Source organism: Oncorhynchus keta, chromosome 21 (genome assembly GCF_023373465.1).
Source record: "Oncorhynchus keta strain PuntledgeMale-10-30-2019 chromosome 21, Oket_V2, whole genome shotgun sequence".
Classification (NCBI taxonomy): domain Eukaryota; kingdom Metazoa; phylum Chordata; class Actinopteri; order Salmoniformes; family Salmonidae; genus Oncorhynchus; species Oncorhynchus keta.
Genome location: NC_068441.1, coordinates 16,490,403 through 16,507,667, shown reverse-complemented (window position 1 = coordinate 16,507,667; position 17,265 = coordinate 16,490,403). Strand labels below are relative to the sequence as shown.

General features: G+C 45.2%; 1 protein-coding gene across 5 annotated transcripts in view; it reads left to right on the top strand.

The window, feature by feature from the left end:
* The window catches only part of LOC118400182 (polyhomeotic-like protein 2), a 45,906-nt gene that overhangs the window by 17,540 nt on the left and 11,101 nt on the right, over positions 1-17,265 (top strand). For 2 of the 5 annotated variants that reach the window (XM_035796760.2, XM_035796761.2), the window contains exons 2-9: positions 2,476-2,698; positions 3,656-3,814; positions 4,027-4,113; positions 4,216-4,383; positions 7,703-7,852; positions 8,501-8,783; positions 15,799-16,151; positions 16,316-16,499. In XM_035796760.2, coding sequence (XP_035652653.1) covers positions 2,534-2,698; positions 3,656-3,814; positions 4,027-4,113; positions 4,216-4,383; positions 7,703-7,852; positions 8,501-8,783; positions 15,799-16,151; positions 16,316-16,499 — 1,549 coding nt within the window. In that variant the 5' untranslated portion in view covers positions 2,476-2,533. The remainder of the gene's footprint in view (positions 1-2,475; positions 2,699-3,655; positions 3,815-4,026; positions 4,114-4,215; positions 4,384-7,702; positions 7,853-8,500; positions 8,784-15,798; positions 16,152-16,315; positions 16,500-17,265) is intronic. The other 3 variants (XM_035796764.2, XM_035796763.2, XM_035796762.2) reach the window with 3 other exon arrangements.

Genomic DNA, 17,265 nt, shown 5'->3' with positions numbered 1-17,265 from the left:
GAGTTGCATCCAAAGAACACCATACCTACTGTGAAGCATGGGGGTGGCAACATCATGCTTTGGGGCTGTTTTTCTGCAAAGGGACCAGGACGACTAATCCGTGTAAAGGAAAGAATGAATGGGGCCATGTATCTTCAGATTGAGTGAAAACCTCCTTCCATCAGCAAGGGCATTGAAGATGAAACGTGACTGGGTTTTTCAGCATGACAATGATCCCAAACACACCGCCCGGGCAACGAAGGAGTGGCTTAGTAAGAAGCATTTCAAGGTCCTGGAGTGGCCTTGCCAGTCTCCAGATCTCAACCCCATAGAAAGTCTTTGGAGGGAGTTGAAAGTCTGTGTTGCCCAGCAACAGCCCCAAAACATCACTGCTCTAGAGGAGATCTGCATGGAGGAATGGGCCGAAATACCAGCAACAGTGTGTGAAAACCTTGTGAAGACTTACAGAAAACGTTTGACCTCTGTCATTGCCAACAAAGGGTATATAACAACGTATTGAGAAACTTTTGTTAATGACCAAATAGTTATTTTTCCACCATAATTTTAAAATAAATTCATTAAATCCTACAATGTGATTTTCTGTTTTTTTCTTCTCACTTTGTCTGTCACAGTTGAAGTGTATCTATGATGAAAATTACAACCCTCATCTTTTTAAGTGGGAGAACTTGCACAATTGGTGGCTGACTAAATACTTTTTTGCCCCACTGTAGGTGTTCCGTTTGTCCAGGTGATAAAGGGCAGTGTGGAGTGCAATTGAGATTGCGTCATCTGGATCTTTTGGGGCGGTATGCGAATTGGAGTGGGTCTAGGGTATCCGGGATAATGCTGTTGATGTGAGCCATGACCAGCCTTTCAAAGCACTTCATGGCTACTGACGTGAGTGCTACGTGGCTGTAATCATTTAGGCGGGTTACCTTAGTCCCTGTGCCCAACAACACTATGGTGGTCTGCTTTAAACATGTAGGTATTTCAGACTCTGTCAGGGAGAAGTTGAAAATGTCATTGGAAGGCACTAGCCAGTTGGTCCCCGCATACTCTGAGTACATGTCCTGGTAATCCGTCTGTCCCCCCGCGGCTTTGTGAATGTTGACCGGTTTAAAGGTCTTGCTCACATCGTCTACCGAGAGCGTTATCACACAGTCGTCCAGAACATTTGGTACTTTCATGCATGCTTCAGTGTTTCTTGCCTCGAAGAAGGCATAAAAGGCATTTGGCTTGTTTGGTAGGCTCACGTCACTGGGCAGCTCGCAGCTGGGTTTCCCTATTGTAGTCCGTAATAGTTTTCACACCCTGCCACATCCGATGAGCATCAGAGCCGGTGTCGATTAGAAATGATGGGACTTGGGTAAATGTAGTACTGGTGTGCCATCCCCGCGGCCTCCACAATGGATTAGTACACCGAGACAGCAAGACATGACATAATTATGATATATATATTTTTGCAACTGCTCGAATAAAAAATGTTTGATCAACCAAACAATCGTCTGGTCGACTAAATGGGGTCAGCCCTACAGTATGCATATTTTCCCAGTTTCTTTCCACCAACGAGCGATTTAAATCGAGTTAAGGAGGAAACTGATGTCTTTCTCCGCACAAATCATAATCCATGGTTAGTTTGTTTTAGCATTTATCAGCATTTTATAGTTTACACATTTCTGGCTCACTACAATTAAGTAGAAAACACATGGCAGTTACCAAGCTACATTCATTGGAAAATGTGTTTACATCCAAATATTATTAGCATTTTGCCATTGCATTTCTTAATTGTTAAGCACGTTTGTTACTTCCCGGTTCTACTGATGTTTTCCTGCGCTCTGCCAAACGGCGTCCTTGCAGAGGAACACACTATTATTGATTGGCATGACATCATTGGGGAAGACCATTTGGCCTCATATTATTATTATTAATGTTATTATAATGATATTTGAAAATATGAATCCAGTAAATATTTACTGGAAACGCATTGAGAATTCCTGTTCACCCTATGCATCGTGCCAACCCACTTTGTGGGAATTGTAACATGGCTGATATAGAGATGATCGCCACACTGCCCCCTCCCAATGGGAAGGCACGCCCTCGTGCTTAAACTACTCAGCCCCCTCACACGTCCAGGCTGTGCGTTCAGGTGCATAACGCAAATAGGGTTAACCCACTTGGTGGAAATTTTAATGTGGCTCATATAGCGAGGATCGCTACTATATCTATGCCCAGTGTCTATGCCCAGTGTCTGTGCTCAATTATGTGTCCCATGTTAGCACAAGTGCTGAAATGAGACAAGTACAGTATGTATACATGCAACACTTTGCATCATCTTAGGAAAGTCATGTCATTCTTATACAGGCTTATTGGCTTTAGGGTTGCTTCATTCATGAAGTTACACTGAATAGGCCAACACAGTGACTGCACATGACATGGTTGGACATGGCCCACTATGTCTGAGCCCTATGGCTGCATTGTAACTCTCCTGTTTTGTAGGTTCAGGAGAGCTTGTCCGAAGGGCAGCAGGGGAAGGGCCAAACGAGGAGAGGGCACCATGGACAGTGAACATGTGCCTCCAGCCTCCAGTGCCAGCAGCACTGGGACCACTGCCTCCAGCACAAGTACCACCAGCAGCAGCAGTGCGGGGAGGCAGGCTGTGCCTCACATCTCTGTGTACAGCGGGATTCCTGACAGGCAGACGGTTCAGGTAAACTTCAGGGTAAAAAGAAACATGCCAGTCCAGTGTGACACACACATTCACATGTTTTGCATGAACTGTCTTCCCATTGCATTCCCTGCAATAATACAATTATTGTCATTACTCTACTGCCATCTGCTGGTAAAACATGCATGTACCGTAAACTTCCCAGTATTGCACTTAGCTCACTATAGAATTTTGGAATGCTATGGAATGCTCATAATAAATGAGACTGTGCAATTTTATAATTTCATCTCATTGTTTATTCGATGTAGTACACTGGCATCATGCAATCTGTCAATACTAATGACAGCTGATCAGTGTTGCTATGTTTCCACGTTCCAGGCTCGGTCCTCTGCTATTTGACCCTTGACTGATGTGAAACCCAGCCTGAATTAGACTGTCAGCATTTTGAAGGGTGACAGACTGGTCTTAGGTCTCTTCTATCCTTTACCCTTTCTCTCATCTGCATACTCTCCTCTGCCCTTAGCAAGAGAACTAGCAGCATTGTCATTACTTGCCTACTCAACATAGTGGACTCCTGGTCCTTTGGGCTCAAGAAGAGAGAAGTGAATGGATGTTTCCATCACAATCACCACCCTCTCTGCCCCCTGGAGGCTTAGGTCAGAGAACCTCTATTAGGCCATGTGCCCTGGGTCAATCCCTTTCTCCTGTTGCCTTAGCAACTGTGGTGAGGTTGTCAGTCAATTTGAGTCATGAATAAAGGATGTGCTCAGGGACCGAAGGACTTGGCATTGGATGAGAGAATACATTGATGAGCCTACTCTCCCTAACAGGAGGAACACATTTCCACCCAAGGAATCTCTCTTCCTGCTTTTAATGGATCTGTAAAAACAATGTAAATGGGAACTTATTTTTTCCAAGTATTACTCCAACCCTGTAAGTCCCCTTTTAAAGCCTGTTGTTGAGAATATTACCCCAACCGCTAACCTGTTTCTTTCTCCTTGTGTACTGAAGGTGATTCAGCAGGCGTTGCACCGGCAGCCCAACACGGCTGCGCAGTACCTGCAGCAGATGTACGCAGCGCAGCAGCAGCACCTCATGCTGCAGACAGCAGCACTCCAGCAGCAGCACCTGAGCAATGCACAGCTCCAGAGCCTGGCCGCCGTACAGCAGGTGAGCAGCGGAGACGTAAGGAACTGTTAAACTAGGGAATGAAACAGGCCTCCAACAAGGCTGTGGGCTAGTGTTAGGGTTTTGACAAAGATGAGAGATGAGGCCAGTGCTGGGGTTTGGTTGGTCAATCAAACAGTTATCTTCAGATGAAGAGGAATTTAAGTGTTGACCCCTACATACTCCCTTAACGGTTCTCACCTGTCATGTCACAGGCCAGTATTGCGGCAGGAACTCAGAGCTCCACCCAAAATGCCACTTCGTCCCAGCAAACAGGATCATCCCAGACCACAGTGAGTGCAGTGAGTCATGTCTAGTAACTAAGGGGTTGGGTTCCAAGATGTGTAGTGTTTTTGTTGGTGAAGTTTTTTTAATCCTTCCTGTCTTCCCTGTCCTGTCCCCAGATTAACCTGACCACGTCCCCGGCTGCAGCCCAGCTGATCAGTAGAGCCCAGAGTGTCAGCTCTGCACCCGCCGGCAGCATCTCCCAGCAGGCCGTAATCCTGGGAAGCCCGTCCAGCCCCACCACCCTCACTGCCAGTCAGGCTCATATGTACCTGCGTGCACAGATGGTAAGCCCCCAGAAGCATGCCGACTGGCACACACTAGCTGGCTCAGCCGCACTTCTGGAGGCTTTGTGTGATGAAGGGCAGTGTTGGGGAGTAGTGAACTACATTTTGCAGTAGCTTGGTGGTAGTTGAACTAAATTCAAATCTTGGTATTGTTTTATTTTGCGATGTAGCTAACTACTGAAACAACACACCACATAAAATAGGGGTGAAGTAGGCAAGGATTTCCTTTTTTTTTTTTTTTTTTTTTTACATCAGTCCTGCCTAGTTCTCACTTGAAACAGTTTTTGTGTTTAATAGGCTAAATGACACATTCTGTTAACATCTGACTCCAGAGCACAGGAGGTTGGTGGTACCTTAATTGGTAAGGAAGGGCTCTTGGTGGAGGAATCAGTGGAATGGTATCAAATACATCAAACGCATGGTTTGATGCCATTCCATTTGTGCCGTTCCAGCCATTATTATGAGCAATCCTCCCCTCAGCAGCCTCTACTGCTCCAGAGTGATCTGTTCTTCTATTTTTTTTGACTATGACATTTAGTTATGGAAATTTATCATGAAGTAGTGACCTTTAGTTAAGTACACTTATTTCTCTTAAGGGTAGCTTTAGAGTTGCTTACCTTGTTCCAATGTGAAGTAATTGGTAGCTTAATAAACTATATATTTTCAGATAAGCTTCCCCAACACTGAAGTGTTTGTTTGTTTGCTGTTTGTGTCGCCACTGTTTATTTTTTATTTTTTACATTTTATTTCACCTTTATTTAACCAGGTAGGCAAGTTGAGAACAAGTTCTCATGTACAACTGCAACCTGGCCAAGATAAAGCAAAGCAGTTCGACACATATAACAACACAGAGTTACACATGAAGTAAAACAAACATACAGTAAATTATACAGTAGAAAAATAAGTCTATATACAATGTGAGCAAATGAGGTGCGATAAGGGAGGTAAAGGCAATAAATAGGCCATGGTGGCAAAGTAAATACAATATAGCAAGTAAAACACTGGAATGGTAGATTTGACAGAAGATGAGTGTGCCAAGTAGAAATACTGGGGTGCAAAGGAGCTAAATAAGTACAGTAGGGGAAATTATGGATGGGCAATGTACAGGTGCTGTGATCTGTGAGCTTCTCTGACAGCTGGTGCTTAAAGCTAGTGAGGGAAATAAGTGTTTCCAGTTTCAGAGATTTTTGTAGTTCGTTCCAGTCAATGGCAGCAGAGAACTGGAAGGAGAGGCGGCCAAAGGAGGAATTGGCTTTGGGGGTGACAAGTGAGATATACCTGCTGGAACGCGTGCTACGGGTGGGTGCTGCTATGGTGACCAGCGAGCAGAGATACGGTGGGACTTTACCTAGCAGGGTCTTGTAGATGACCTGGAGCCAGTGGGTTTGGCGACGAGTATGAAGCGAGGGCCAGCCAACGAGAGCATACAGGTCGCAGTGGTGGGTAGTATATGGGGCTTTGGTGACAAAACGGATGGCACTGTGATAGACTGCAACAATTTGTTGAGTAGGGTGTTGGAGGCTATTTTGTAAATAACATCACCGAAGTCTAGGATTGGTAAGGTGGTCAGTTTTACGAGGGTATGTTTGGCAGCATGGGTGAAGGATGCTTTGTTGCGAAATAGGAAGCCAATTCTAGATTTAACTTTGGATTGGAGATGTTTGATGTGAGTCTGGAAGGAGAGTTTAGTCTAACCTGACACCTAGTTATTTGTAGTTGTCCACATATTCTAAGTCAGAACCGTCCAGAGTAGTGATGCTGGACGGGCGGGCAGGTGCAGGCAGCGATCGGTTGAAGAGCATACATTTAGTTTTACTTGTATTTAAGAGCAGAAGGAGAGTTGTATGGCATTGAAGCTCGTCTGGAGGTTAGTTAACACAGTGTCCAAAGAAGGGACAGAAGTATACAGAATGGTGTCGTCTGCGTAGAGGTGGATCAGAGACTCACCAGCAGCAAGAGCGACATCATTGATGTATACAGAGAAGAGTCGGCCCAAGAATTTAACCCTGTGGCACCCCCATAGACTGCCAGAGGCCCGGACAACAGGCCCTCAGATTTGACACACTGAACTCTGTCGGAGAAGTATTTGGTAAACCAGGCGAGGCAATCATTTGAGAAACCAAGGCTGTTGAGTCTGCCGATAATAGTGCGGTGATTGACAGAGTCGAAAGCCTTGGCCAGGTCAATGAATACGGCTGCAGGGTATTGTTTCTTATCGATGGTGGTTATGATATCGTTTAGGACCTTGAGCGTGGCTGAGGTGCACCAATGACCAGCTCTGAAACCAGATTGCATAGCGGAGAAGGTACGGTGGGATTCAAAATGGTCGGTGATCTGTTTGTTAACTTCGCTTTAGAAGACCTTAGAAAGGCAGGGTAGGATAGATATAGGGCTGTAGCCGTTTGGGTCAAGAGTGTCCCCCCCTTTAAAGAGGGGGATGACCGCAGCTGCTTTCCAATCTTTGGGAATCTCAGATGACAAGGAAGAGCGGTTGAACAGGCTAGTAATAGGTGTTGCAACAATTACGGCAGATAACTTTAGAAAGAAAGGTTCCAGATTGTCTTGCCCAGCTGATTTGTGGGGGTCCAGATTTTGTAGCTCTTTCAGAACATCAGCTGACTGGTTTTGGGAGAAGGAGAAATGGGGAGGCTTGGGCGAGTTGCTGTGGGGGGTGCAGTGCTGTTGACCGGGGTAGGGGTAGCCAGGTCTAAAGCATAGCCGGCCGTAGAAAAATGCTTATTGAAATTCTCAATTATAGTGGATTTATCGGTGGGGACAGTTTCCTATCCTTAGTGCAGTGGGCAGCTAGGAGGACGTACTCTTATTCTCCATGGACCTTACAATGTCCCAGAACTTTTTTGAGTTTGTGTTGCAGGAAGCAAATTTCTGCTTGAAATAGCTAGCCTTGGCTTTTCTAACTGCCTGTGTATATTGGTTTCTAACTTCCCTGAAAAGTTGCATTTCACGGGGGCTGTTTGATGCTAATGCAGAACGCCACAGGATGTTTTTGTGTTGGTTAAGGGCAGTCCGGTCTGGAGAGAATTGTGCATGAGCCTGCTGGAAGGAGTGTGAAGAAGTGTTGTCCTGCATGTCAAACTGAATCAGTTCAGTCTGATAAGATTACATTTTATTCCCTTAAAGATTTGTTGACACACTATGCATAGTAAGAGTGAGCTTGAGAGAGTGTGAGAAAGCAACAGAGAAAGATCAGCTGTTTACAGTATAATTTATCTCTACCCAAAACCAAGGAGAGATTATTTACATATACTGTATGTTGGTGTGATTTTTTAATATATATTTGTTTAATTTTTTTTTTCAGGCACAGCAAAGTAACCTTGTGCAAGTAGCTAGGAGCCTAGGCCGTGCTGTTCCGTTGTCCCCCCAGCTCATCTTCACACCTACGGCCACAGTGGCTGCAGTCCAGTCTGAGAGCTCCACGCGGTCCTCTGGACAACAGTCCTCCTCACAGGTACACTATTATTATCTCAACTCTATAGGCTAATGCTATATACACAGCGCTGCTGTAGTAACCTGGAGCAGCACTAGAGGGCATAGATGATCAACACAAGTCACCATAATTCAAGGCTTAAAGGCTTCAAGGCTTAAAGTTATCCGTCACTGCGACAGACTTCCATCATGATGATGCATGAGTTTATTTTTTGGGATGGGAGGGGGGTAAACACTCCTGGCCACACTTGAATGTCTAAAACTAGATAGAAAGTATGTAGAAATGCTAATGGACCTATATATTTTCAAATCACATTTTTCTGGCCCGTAAATATTTTGTTGACTAACAAATCGGTCAAAAAATAAATCTGTGCGGCCCTCGATTGAACTTCGAAAAATCCAGATGTGGCCCTCGAGCCATAGTTTGCCCGTTGATTTGACATTGACTTAAGTTTCATTCATGGGATTTTTTTGTTGTTGCTTTAACCCCTAGCTGTAGCAAATGCATTAGGTTTACAGTTATGCTGTGATACCTCATGTAATCTAAAATGTATTTCTCACTAATTCTACAGATGGCCTGTGGGTGGACCCTTGACTGTGGTGCTCCCCACCTCTCCTGCCCTATGCCATGTCTCATTGCCTCCGGGACCTGACCTCTGTGTCTTTTCAGGTCCAGAACCTGGCTATCCGTAGCCAGCAAGGGGCGACCACGTCCTCCTCTCAGACACACAACCTGCAGGCCCTCAGCCTAAAGCAGAGCCCTATCTCCATCCAGCCCTCTCCCCTGATTAAGAACCCCAGCCAGGGGAGCCAGGGCGCTGGGGGGAAAGGCAGTCGGCCCGACGGTGCCTTGGACGGGAGCAAGAAGGGAGAGAGCATAGTGACGGAGGTGCACGCTATAAACATGAGTCGCAGTGTCACGGCTGTTACTGGACAGCCTCTCAGCACTCCAGGTATGTATCCAACCCTAACGTTAGCTAGCTTTTACAGACACAGGCTAGACTCCTATATTAGGATTTCATGAAATTGACACCATTGCACCCTTGGACAATTAGGAATTTTTCCTCAAATGATGGAGAGTATTCGGATCAGTACTGGCTATTGTGATAAGGGATGGGTTTTTCTGCACTCTGATGAATTTGAATATTCTGCCCCTGTGACTGAGCAATTTAGTCTGGAACATTAATCATGCCTCCAGTAGCCTGACAACGGTGCATTCCTCATGCCTCTTCTGGAACACAACTACATTTCAACAGCTCTGTGTTTGTCAGGAATATAGTATCTTCAACCTAGCTTCCTTTTCCCCTGAACCGGATAGGTGGACCCGCTCAGGCGCTTCTTTTACGCTTCTATGTTTGGTTACATTTCAACCAGTCAAATGATGTTACCAGTGTTGCTACTTCCTGAGTTTCCTGCTTTTGACCCTATGTTTACAGTAAGCTAAGAATAGAGTTGTAAAAGTCTACTAGTTATTTTTGATTGATTTCTCTACTGTATGCAGGGGTTGTCACAGCGATGGATTTCAGTCATGTAGATTATTTGTTTTATAAATGTTTTTTTTATAAGGACTAGAATTTCAAAATTAACCTCTTTCCCCACAAGCATGATGGCCATGACTTTTTTTAGATTATTGTTTTACATGAAATGGGAGGTTAACTTGGCCCCGTAGACAATTGAGTATCAGTCATGGGATTTATTTGTTATTTTTTTAAACCCTGTGTTCGTGGCATGTCGAGGCCTGTACCGACCACACTGTATTCACTACTACAGGGGAGAACATGGGCTCTGCCTCCGGAATAGTCAAGCTGGTTTTTCAATGAGAAGCCATGGAGGGCTCTGTGCCACAGTTTTCTTTCTAGACCACTTATTGTGTGGTCAGCAGCTGGATGGTTTTGTCACAGAGAATGGCTGCATCTATGCCAGCAGTTGAGCAGAATAACTCTGACTGTGTGCGAGTGTAGTGTGTGTGTGTGTGCTAAGCACTGCATGGCTTGTGTGTTGTGCCAGACTTGATGGATAAGCTGCGCATGCGACTGCACAACTGTGTCTTTGTCTCGCTTTAAGCAATGGATTCAGATGAAATGAAAGGGAGGAGGTATCTGAAAACCTGACTACATAAACTTGTAAATGTACATGGGCTGCCCTGGTAGTGGCCATGGGGGACAGACAGGTGTGTCCTGGACATGTGAGAAGCACTCTGTCAGTTCAGTGGATTACACTAGGGGGAGATGGAGTAGCAGCTGTGGTGGCTGACTGGGTTTATGGTTGGATAGGGGCTCCCACTGATCCTATGTGCACGGTCATTCATTATGCATGTTGATTCACAGTCATTTTGAAGAAGGAAATACTTGAATGAAACAATTCCAATCAACACCTCAATAATAGACTACATAACAAATGGCTCATGTAGTTTTATTTTCGACATCTGAGAGAACACTGCCACAGGAATAGGCCTAGTTAATTGTCTTTTTTCGTACTGTGTATTAATTGAGCCTCCAAGAGGAGGAGAGAGCAGATCTTGTGGGAGCAGCAGTGTGTCTGCTTCTCCTATCACATACTGGCTGATTTTTCATCGAATGGAGATTGGCTGGAAGCAGCTGTTCCGCAGTTGGGTTCATTGTGTACTTTCGTCTTTTCTTCACCACCTCCTTGACAGAGAAGCTATCACAGCACCCTACTACTAAACCTACAGCACAGCACCAAAGACCACCTTGCAGACTTAGTCTCATTCTATGCCCCTGCTAACTGCACAGTGGTGTTCTGTTTTGTCTCATTTTTTTCCAAACTCTGCGTGCAGTTCTGTAAGCCTAAATGGATCTCCCCATTCTGTTACATTATCAAGCCATTGTATGGTTCCATGTGTACATACATAGTAGCTACATTGCAAGTACTTAAAACACACAACGTATTGATATGTTTGGTGTAGTTTTTCTTCTCAAGCTATATGTAACTGCCAAAATAAAGGAAACGCCAACATAGTGTCTTAATAGAGCATTGGGCCACGATGAGCCGACACCTTCAATGCACCTTGGCATAGGTTCTACAAGTGTCTGGAACACAATTGGATGGATGAGACACCATTCTTCCAGGAGAAATTCCATCATTTGGTGTTTTGTTGATGGTGGTGGAAAACAGTGTCTCAGGCACCGCTCCAGAATCTCCCATAAGTGTTCATTTGGGTTAAGATCTGGTGACTGAGACACACACACCCTTTAAAACTGTCTATGCTCCTTTGAGACCCCTCTTTCAAAGTCACAGAGATCTCTTCTTCTGATCATGGTAGCCAAAATAAGTACAAGGCCCGCTATAACCTCCGCAGAGTCATCAAACGAGCAAAAGGACAATATAAGATTAAGGTGGAATCATTGCACAGGCTCCGACGTCCCATCGCATGTGGCAGGGGCTACAGTTACAGATTACTGAACCGTGATCTGCCCAACGATGCCTCTCTACCAGACTAACTCAATTTGTTTTATGCATGCTTCGACAACAACATCGAGCCAGGTGTGAGGGCTGTCACCAACCCAGAGGATTGGGTGATCTCTGTCTCCGAGGCTGACGTGAGAAGGGTCTTTAATCAGGTCAATACCCCCCAGGCCGCGGGCCCCGCCGGTATTCCAGGGCGCATTCTCAGAGCATACACAGAACAGCTGGCAGGCATATTCACGGTAATTTTCAATCTCTCCTTGTCCCAGTCTGTAATCCCCTAATTTTAAGATGACCACAATCCTCCCTGTTTCTAAGAACTCTAAGGCTTAATTCCACAATGACTACCACCTTGGAGCACTCACTTCTATAATCATTAAGTGCTTTGACAGGCTGGTTGTTTCACACATTAACTCCACCATCCCAGCCACCCTAGACTCACTTGCATACCCTCCCAACAGATCCATAGGCGACTCAATCTCAATTGCTCTCCACACTGCCCTCACCCACCTAGATAAGAAGTATACCTGTAAGAATGCTGATCATTGACAGCTCAGTGTTCAACACCATTGTCCCCTCCAAGCTCGTCACCAAGCTTAGGACTCTGGGTCTGAACATCTCCCTCTGCAACTGGATCTTGGACTTCCTGATGAGCCGACCCCAGGTGGTGAGGGTAGGCAACATCACCTCCGCCATGCTGACCCATAACACAGGGGCCCCACAGGGGTGTGTGCTTAGTACTCCCTGTTCACCCACAACTTTGTGGCGACGCACAACTCCAACACTATTATCACGTTTGCTGACCACATGACAGTGGTAGTCCTGATCACCGGCAACAATGAGTCCACATACAGGGAGGAGGTCGGTGACCTGGCAGTGTGGTACCTGAGCAACAACATCTGCCTCAATGTCAGCATGACCAAGGAGCTGATCGTGGACTACAGGAAACGGGCGGGGGCACACCCCCATCCACATTTACTGGGTAGCAGGGGAGCAGGTCGAGAGCTTCAAGTTCCTCTGTGTCCATATCACTAAAGACTTAAAATGGTCCAAACACACGCACAGTCGTGAAGAAGGAGCGGCAGTGCCTCTTGCCCCTCAGCAGGTTGAAAAAGTTTGGTATGGGCCCTCAAATCCTCAAAAGGTTCTACAGCTGTACCATTGAGACCACATTAACTGGGTGCAGCGCTGCTTGTTATGTCAATAGCACTGCCCTCGATTGCATGGCGCAACAGAGGGTTGTGCGGACAGCCCAGTACATCACTGGGGTCGAGCTCCCTGCCATCCAGGACCTCTATATCAGGCAGTGTGAAAAGCATGCCCGGAAAATCGTCATACTCCAACCACCCAAGCCATAGACTATTTTCTCTTCTGCCGCACTGCAAGAGGTACTGGTGCATCAAGTCTTACACCAACACGCTCTTGAACAGCTTCTATCCCCAAGCAATACAGCTGATAAATGGCTAACAAAATAGCTACACAGACTATTTGAGAAAAATTATATATTTTATTGACATTTTATTTCGGTCTTTACACTGTCTCTATGCACACTCACTGGGCCCTACACACTGACACACACTGTCACTCCATCTCACACACACACACACACACACACACACACACACACACACACACATTCACTCACACCGTTATTTGCTCACTCACACATAATATGCACATTTACAGTGCATTCGTAACGTATTCCAACCCCTTAACTTTTTCCACGTTTTGTTACGTTACAGCCTTGTTCTAAAATGTATTGAATTACTTTTTTTCCCTCATCAGTCTACACAATGCCCCATAATGACAAAGCAAAAACAGGTTTAGACCTTTTTGCAATTTATTTTTACAAATAAAATAACTGAAATGCCCCTTTACGTTAGCAGCAATTACAGCCTTGAGTCTTCTTAGCTATGACGCTACAAGCTTGGCACGCCTGTATTTTGGGAGTTTCTCCCATTCTTCTCTGCAGATCCTCTCAAGCTATATCAGGTTGGATGAGGAGCATCTCTGCACAATTATTTTCAGATCTTTCCAGAGATGTTCAATCGGGTTCAAGTCTGGGCTCTGGCTGGGCCACTCAAGGACATTGAGACTTGTTCCGACACCACAATCATTCCTGGCAGTGTGCTTATGGTCGTTGTCCTGTTAGGTGAACCTTCGCCCCAGTCTGAGGTCCTGAGAGCTCTGGAGCAGGTTTTCATCAAAGTTCTCTCTGTACTTTGATCTGTTCTTCTTTCCCTCGATCCTGACTAGTTTCCTTGTCCCTGCTGCTGATAAACATCCCCACAGCATGATGCTGCCACCACCATGCTTCTCCGTAGGGATGGTGCCAGGTTTCCTCCAGACGTGACGCTTGGTATTCAGGCCAAAGAGTTCAATCTTGGTTTCATCCGACCAGAGAATCTTGTTTCTCATGGTCTGAGACTCTTTAGGTGCCTTTTTAGCAAACTCCAAATGGACGGGCATGTGCCTTTTACTGAGGAGTGGCTAGCGTCTGGCCACTCTAGCATAAAGGCCTTATTGGTGGAGTGCTGCTGAGATGGTTGTCCTTCTGGAAGTTTTCCCCATCTCCACAGAGCAACTCTGGAGGCCACTGTGTTCTTGGGGACCTTCAATGCTGCAGAATTATTTGTTTTTGTCTCTGAGCTATACAGACATTTCCGCCAACCTCATTGCTTGTTTTCTACTCTGACATGCGCTGTCAACTGTGGGACCTTATATAGACAGGTGTGGGCCTTACCAAATCATGTCCAATCAATTGAATTTACCACAGGTGGACTCCAAGTTGTAGAAACATCTCAAGGATGATCAATGGAAACAGGATGCACCGGAGCTCAATTTTGAGTGTCATAGCAAAGGGTCTGAATACTTATGTAAATAAGGTATTAAATTCTTTTTTTTTTTCTTTTTTACTTCAACCTGTTTTTTTCGCTTTATTATGAGGTGTTGTGTGTAGATTGAAGGGGGAAAAAAATATTTTAATCAATTTTAGAATAAGGCTGTAATGTAAAAAAAAAAAAAGGAAGGGGTCTGAATACTTTCCATATGCACTCTACCTGTTTGTTATGAAGTGATTTACAGTGATGTGTGGGTGAGGTTTCTAAACCATAGCAGCAATAGTAGATTGCAGAAACTCCGGTATTTTCCAGGCTGCTTTTGAAACCCCATAGGGAATGTGCACTGAGTCCTTTCCTCTAGACATTCTGAAACAACACACAGGTATGGGGGAGTGGTTGCTTAGTGAGGCCTTAATCCAAAGGCCTTGAGGGACAAGACTTTTCTCTGTTACTCATTACAGTGCTTGAGAAAGCTGTCGAGCAGGACTGAGATTTGTTGCTTGTATCCGGTTTGCAGTCGTTCGGAAATCCACTCATCTGTTCACACAAGTGCTTGGCCTATCTGCTGAATTGATAGCCGTTATTATACAGCCTCTTTTCCATTTATCCTTAGTGAGGGCTGGGTGGTAGGTAGACCTTTACTATGTTATCATGTAATTGAGAGTATCCGTCAAAGGCTTTTATCATGCTACTTTCTGAGAGATGTCAGTCTTCACCCTGTACTTAGTGAAACTATAGCTAACCACATGCTGTGGGTTTCATAGAGTTTTGCCACGTGAAAATCAAGCACTTTCCAGAAGATCCTGTGGTATAAATGACTAATGACATGCAACTCTGCCGGATGGAAACGTCTCTATTTTCACAGCAGGGTAGACTGTGGTTACCGCGAAACAGAGAAACATTCATACCAGATGGAGCCTATCCCACACAAAATATACAAAAAAAGGGGGGTAGGGAGGAACCCTAATATCTTTGGCATCAATCCTTCATAATCAAAAGAGATCCACGAAGGTTAATGTTTAGACTCCTCAGACACTGTTAGTTTACTAAGATCATCTGAGTGAAGCTACTGTAAGGCCCTAGGGCTTACACCTGAGACAAACCGGTTAACAGCTCCTAGGAGAGATGATTCATGAGAACCCTCCCTCACAGTAATGATGAGGGCCAGATCCAACCTCATTGTTTCCTTGGGAGAGTTGTTTGGGAGTGTTTGGGCAACTGAAGGCTTGGGGGATTGACTCACAGATGACTACATACAGCATGTCATGGAGCATTGGCTTCTTCTTATTTCCCTCTGGCTTTCCTCCTGCATATGTTTGACTACTCTGACTGTTGCTGTGTAGATCCCATTTCACTGAACGACAGTACAATACATGAATGATGAGTTGTGTCCCTGGGTTCTGGGAAGTTAAGTCCTCAGGTTGTCATTTTGTCAGCAGAAGCCCTGTCAGGTGATGACAGACCCTTTGGAGACATTAGTGAGTAATGGCTGGTCAAAACCTCGACAATGGTTTAAGGAAAGTCTGCCTTATGCTTTTCAACAAGGTCTTTTGACAACAATAGCAAATTAATTCATTCCTTTTTAGAGGTCCACTATTCAGGTTTTTTTTTTTGTGGAAAGAGTCGATTTTCCTTTTGTGTACATGTACTGACTTAACTATAAGATTTTTTTATGTATCCTAATCCTCGATTCTTGTTCCAGCATACACCCAGATCCAGCCCCACTCCCTGGTCCAGCAGCACAAACAGCAGCAGTTTGTGATCCAGCAGACCCAGGCTTCCCAGAGGACCCAGGGCCAGCTACTGCAAACTGCCTCCATCCAGCCACACCTGCAGACTACCTCTCTGGTCCCCCATTCCCCCAGCCAGCCATGCCCTATCCCTGTGCTGCCCAAACCCACCTCTCACCACCAACCCACTACACCCAGTCAGCAGGCAACCATCTTTCACTCCACCATCAGCCCACATGCTCTCCACTCCAACCTGAGCCAAGCCAAAGCCCAGCCAGTACAACTCACAGCCATTAACCTCCAGATACAACCAGCGCCCTCACAGGTTAGTACACAGCAGTCACAACAAGAATTATGGAAATGGGAGAGGATTACTCTGTAACAATGTGTCAGTAAGCCTAAAATATATCAATAATCTCTTGTCATTAGTCAAATATGTTTCACTAAACTCTCTCTCCCTTCTCTCTATATTCTATTACGTACTCTCAGGCTTCCCGATTGGTCCAGGACAGTAAAGGGCAGGACAAGCCCACGTCATTGGTGGTCAGAGAGCGCTGCCCAACTACCAGAGTACAGCAGCAGTGTACCCCATCTGCCCAGTCTCCACCACAAGCCACCAAGCCAACAGAGCAGCCAAAGACTGACCCAGTCACACCCATCAGCCAACCACAAGGTAGCAGGACATTTGGTTTTAATGATTCATGTTAACAAGCTTGTATCACCCCATCTCTTAGTTCTATTGCCTGGAGGCAGGACTGGGGGTGGTCTATTGTTGTCATACCATATTTACAACCAATTACAACTTTGGAAAGCCAGATCAAACATAATCCGCTCTGCCATGTACTGCTCTCCAGGGGCTTAATTTATCAAAGGTGTGTGTGCACAAGAAAGACTCTTTCAACCTTGTGTGTGCCAGTTTTCCCGCAGGTTGGTATTTATCCATTTAGAACTTGACGGGAAAGTGTGCGTATCTCACCTACAGCTCAGACCAATGCGTACGCACAACTTCTAGTGGTTGATCAATTCTATTGCAAGAAAATATTGTTCTTCTGGGGAAATTTTTTGTTTGATGCACAGGAATTATAATGGTAGGCTAATAGACTTTTGAAACGTAATGATAAAGCCGATGCATTTGATGTTGGTAAGGAGATCACATAGCAGTATACAGCCTAATATGGTTCTTTGACTTTTATTGTATAGGCCTATAGGTCATAATCATATTTTCTAACATGACTGGTTTATTCCCGCTACACATCAATTATTAGCCTACCATTTATCCATCGCTCATTCAATAGATGTCGTGAGGTGCGTACTGGCGTCAGAGAAGTCAGGCGCAGGAGAGCGAAAACTGATTTACAACGGTGTCGTTTAATATGCATAAACCACCGTTAACGTCTTTGGGATAGGGGGCAGCATTTTCACTTTTGGATGATTAGCGT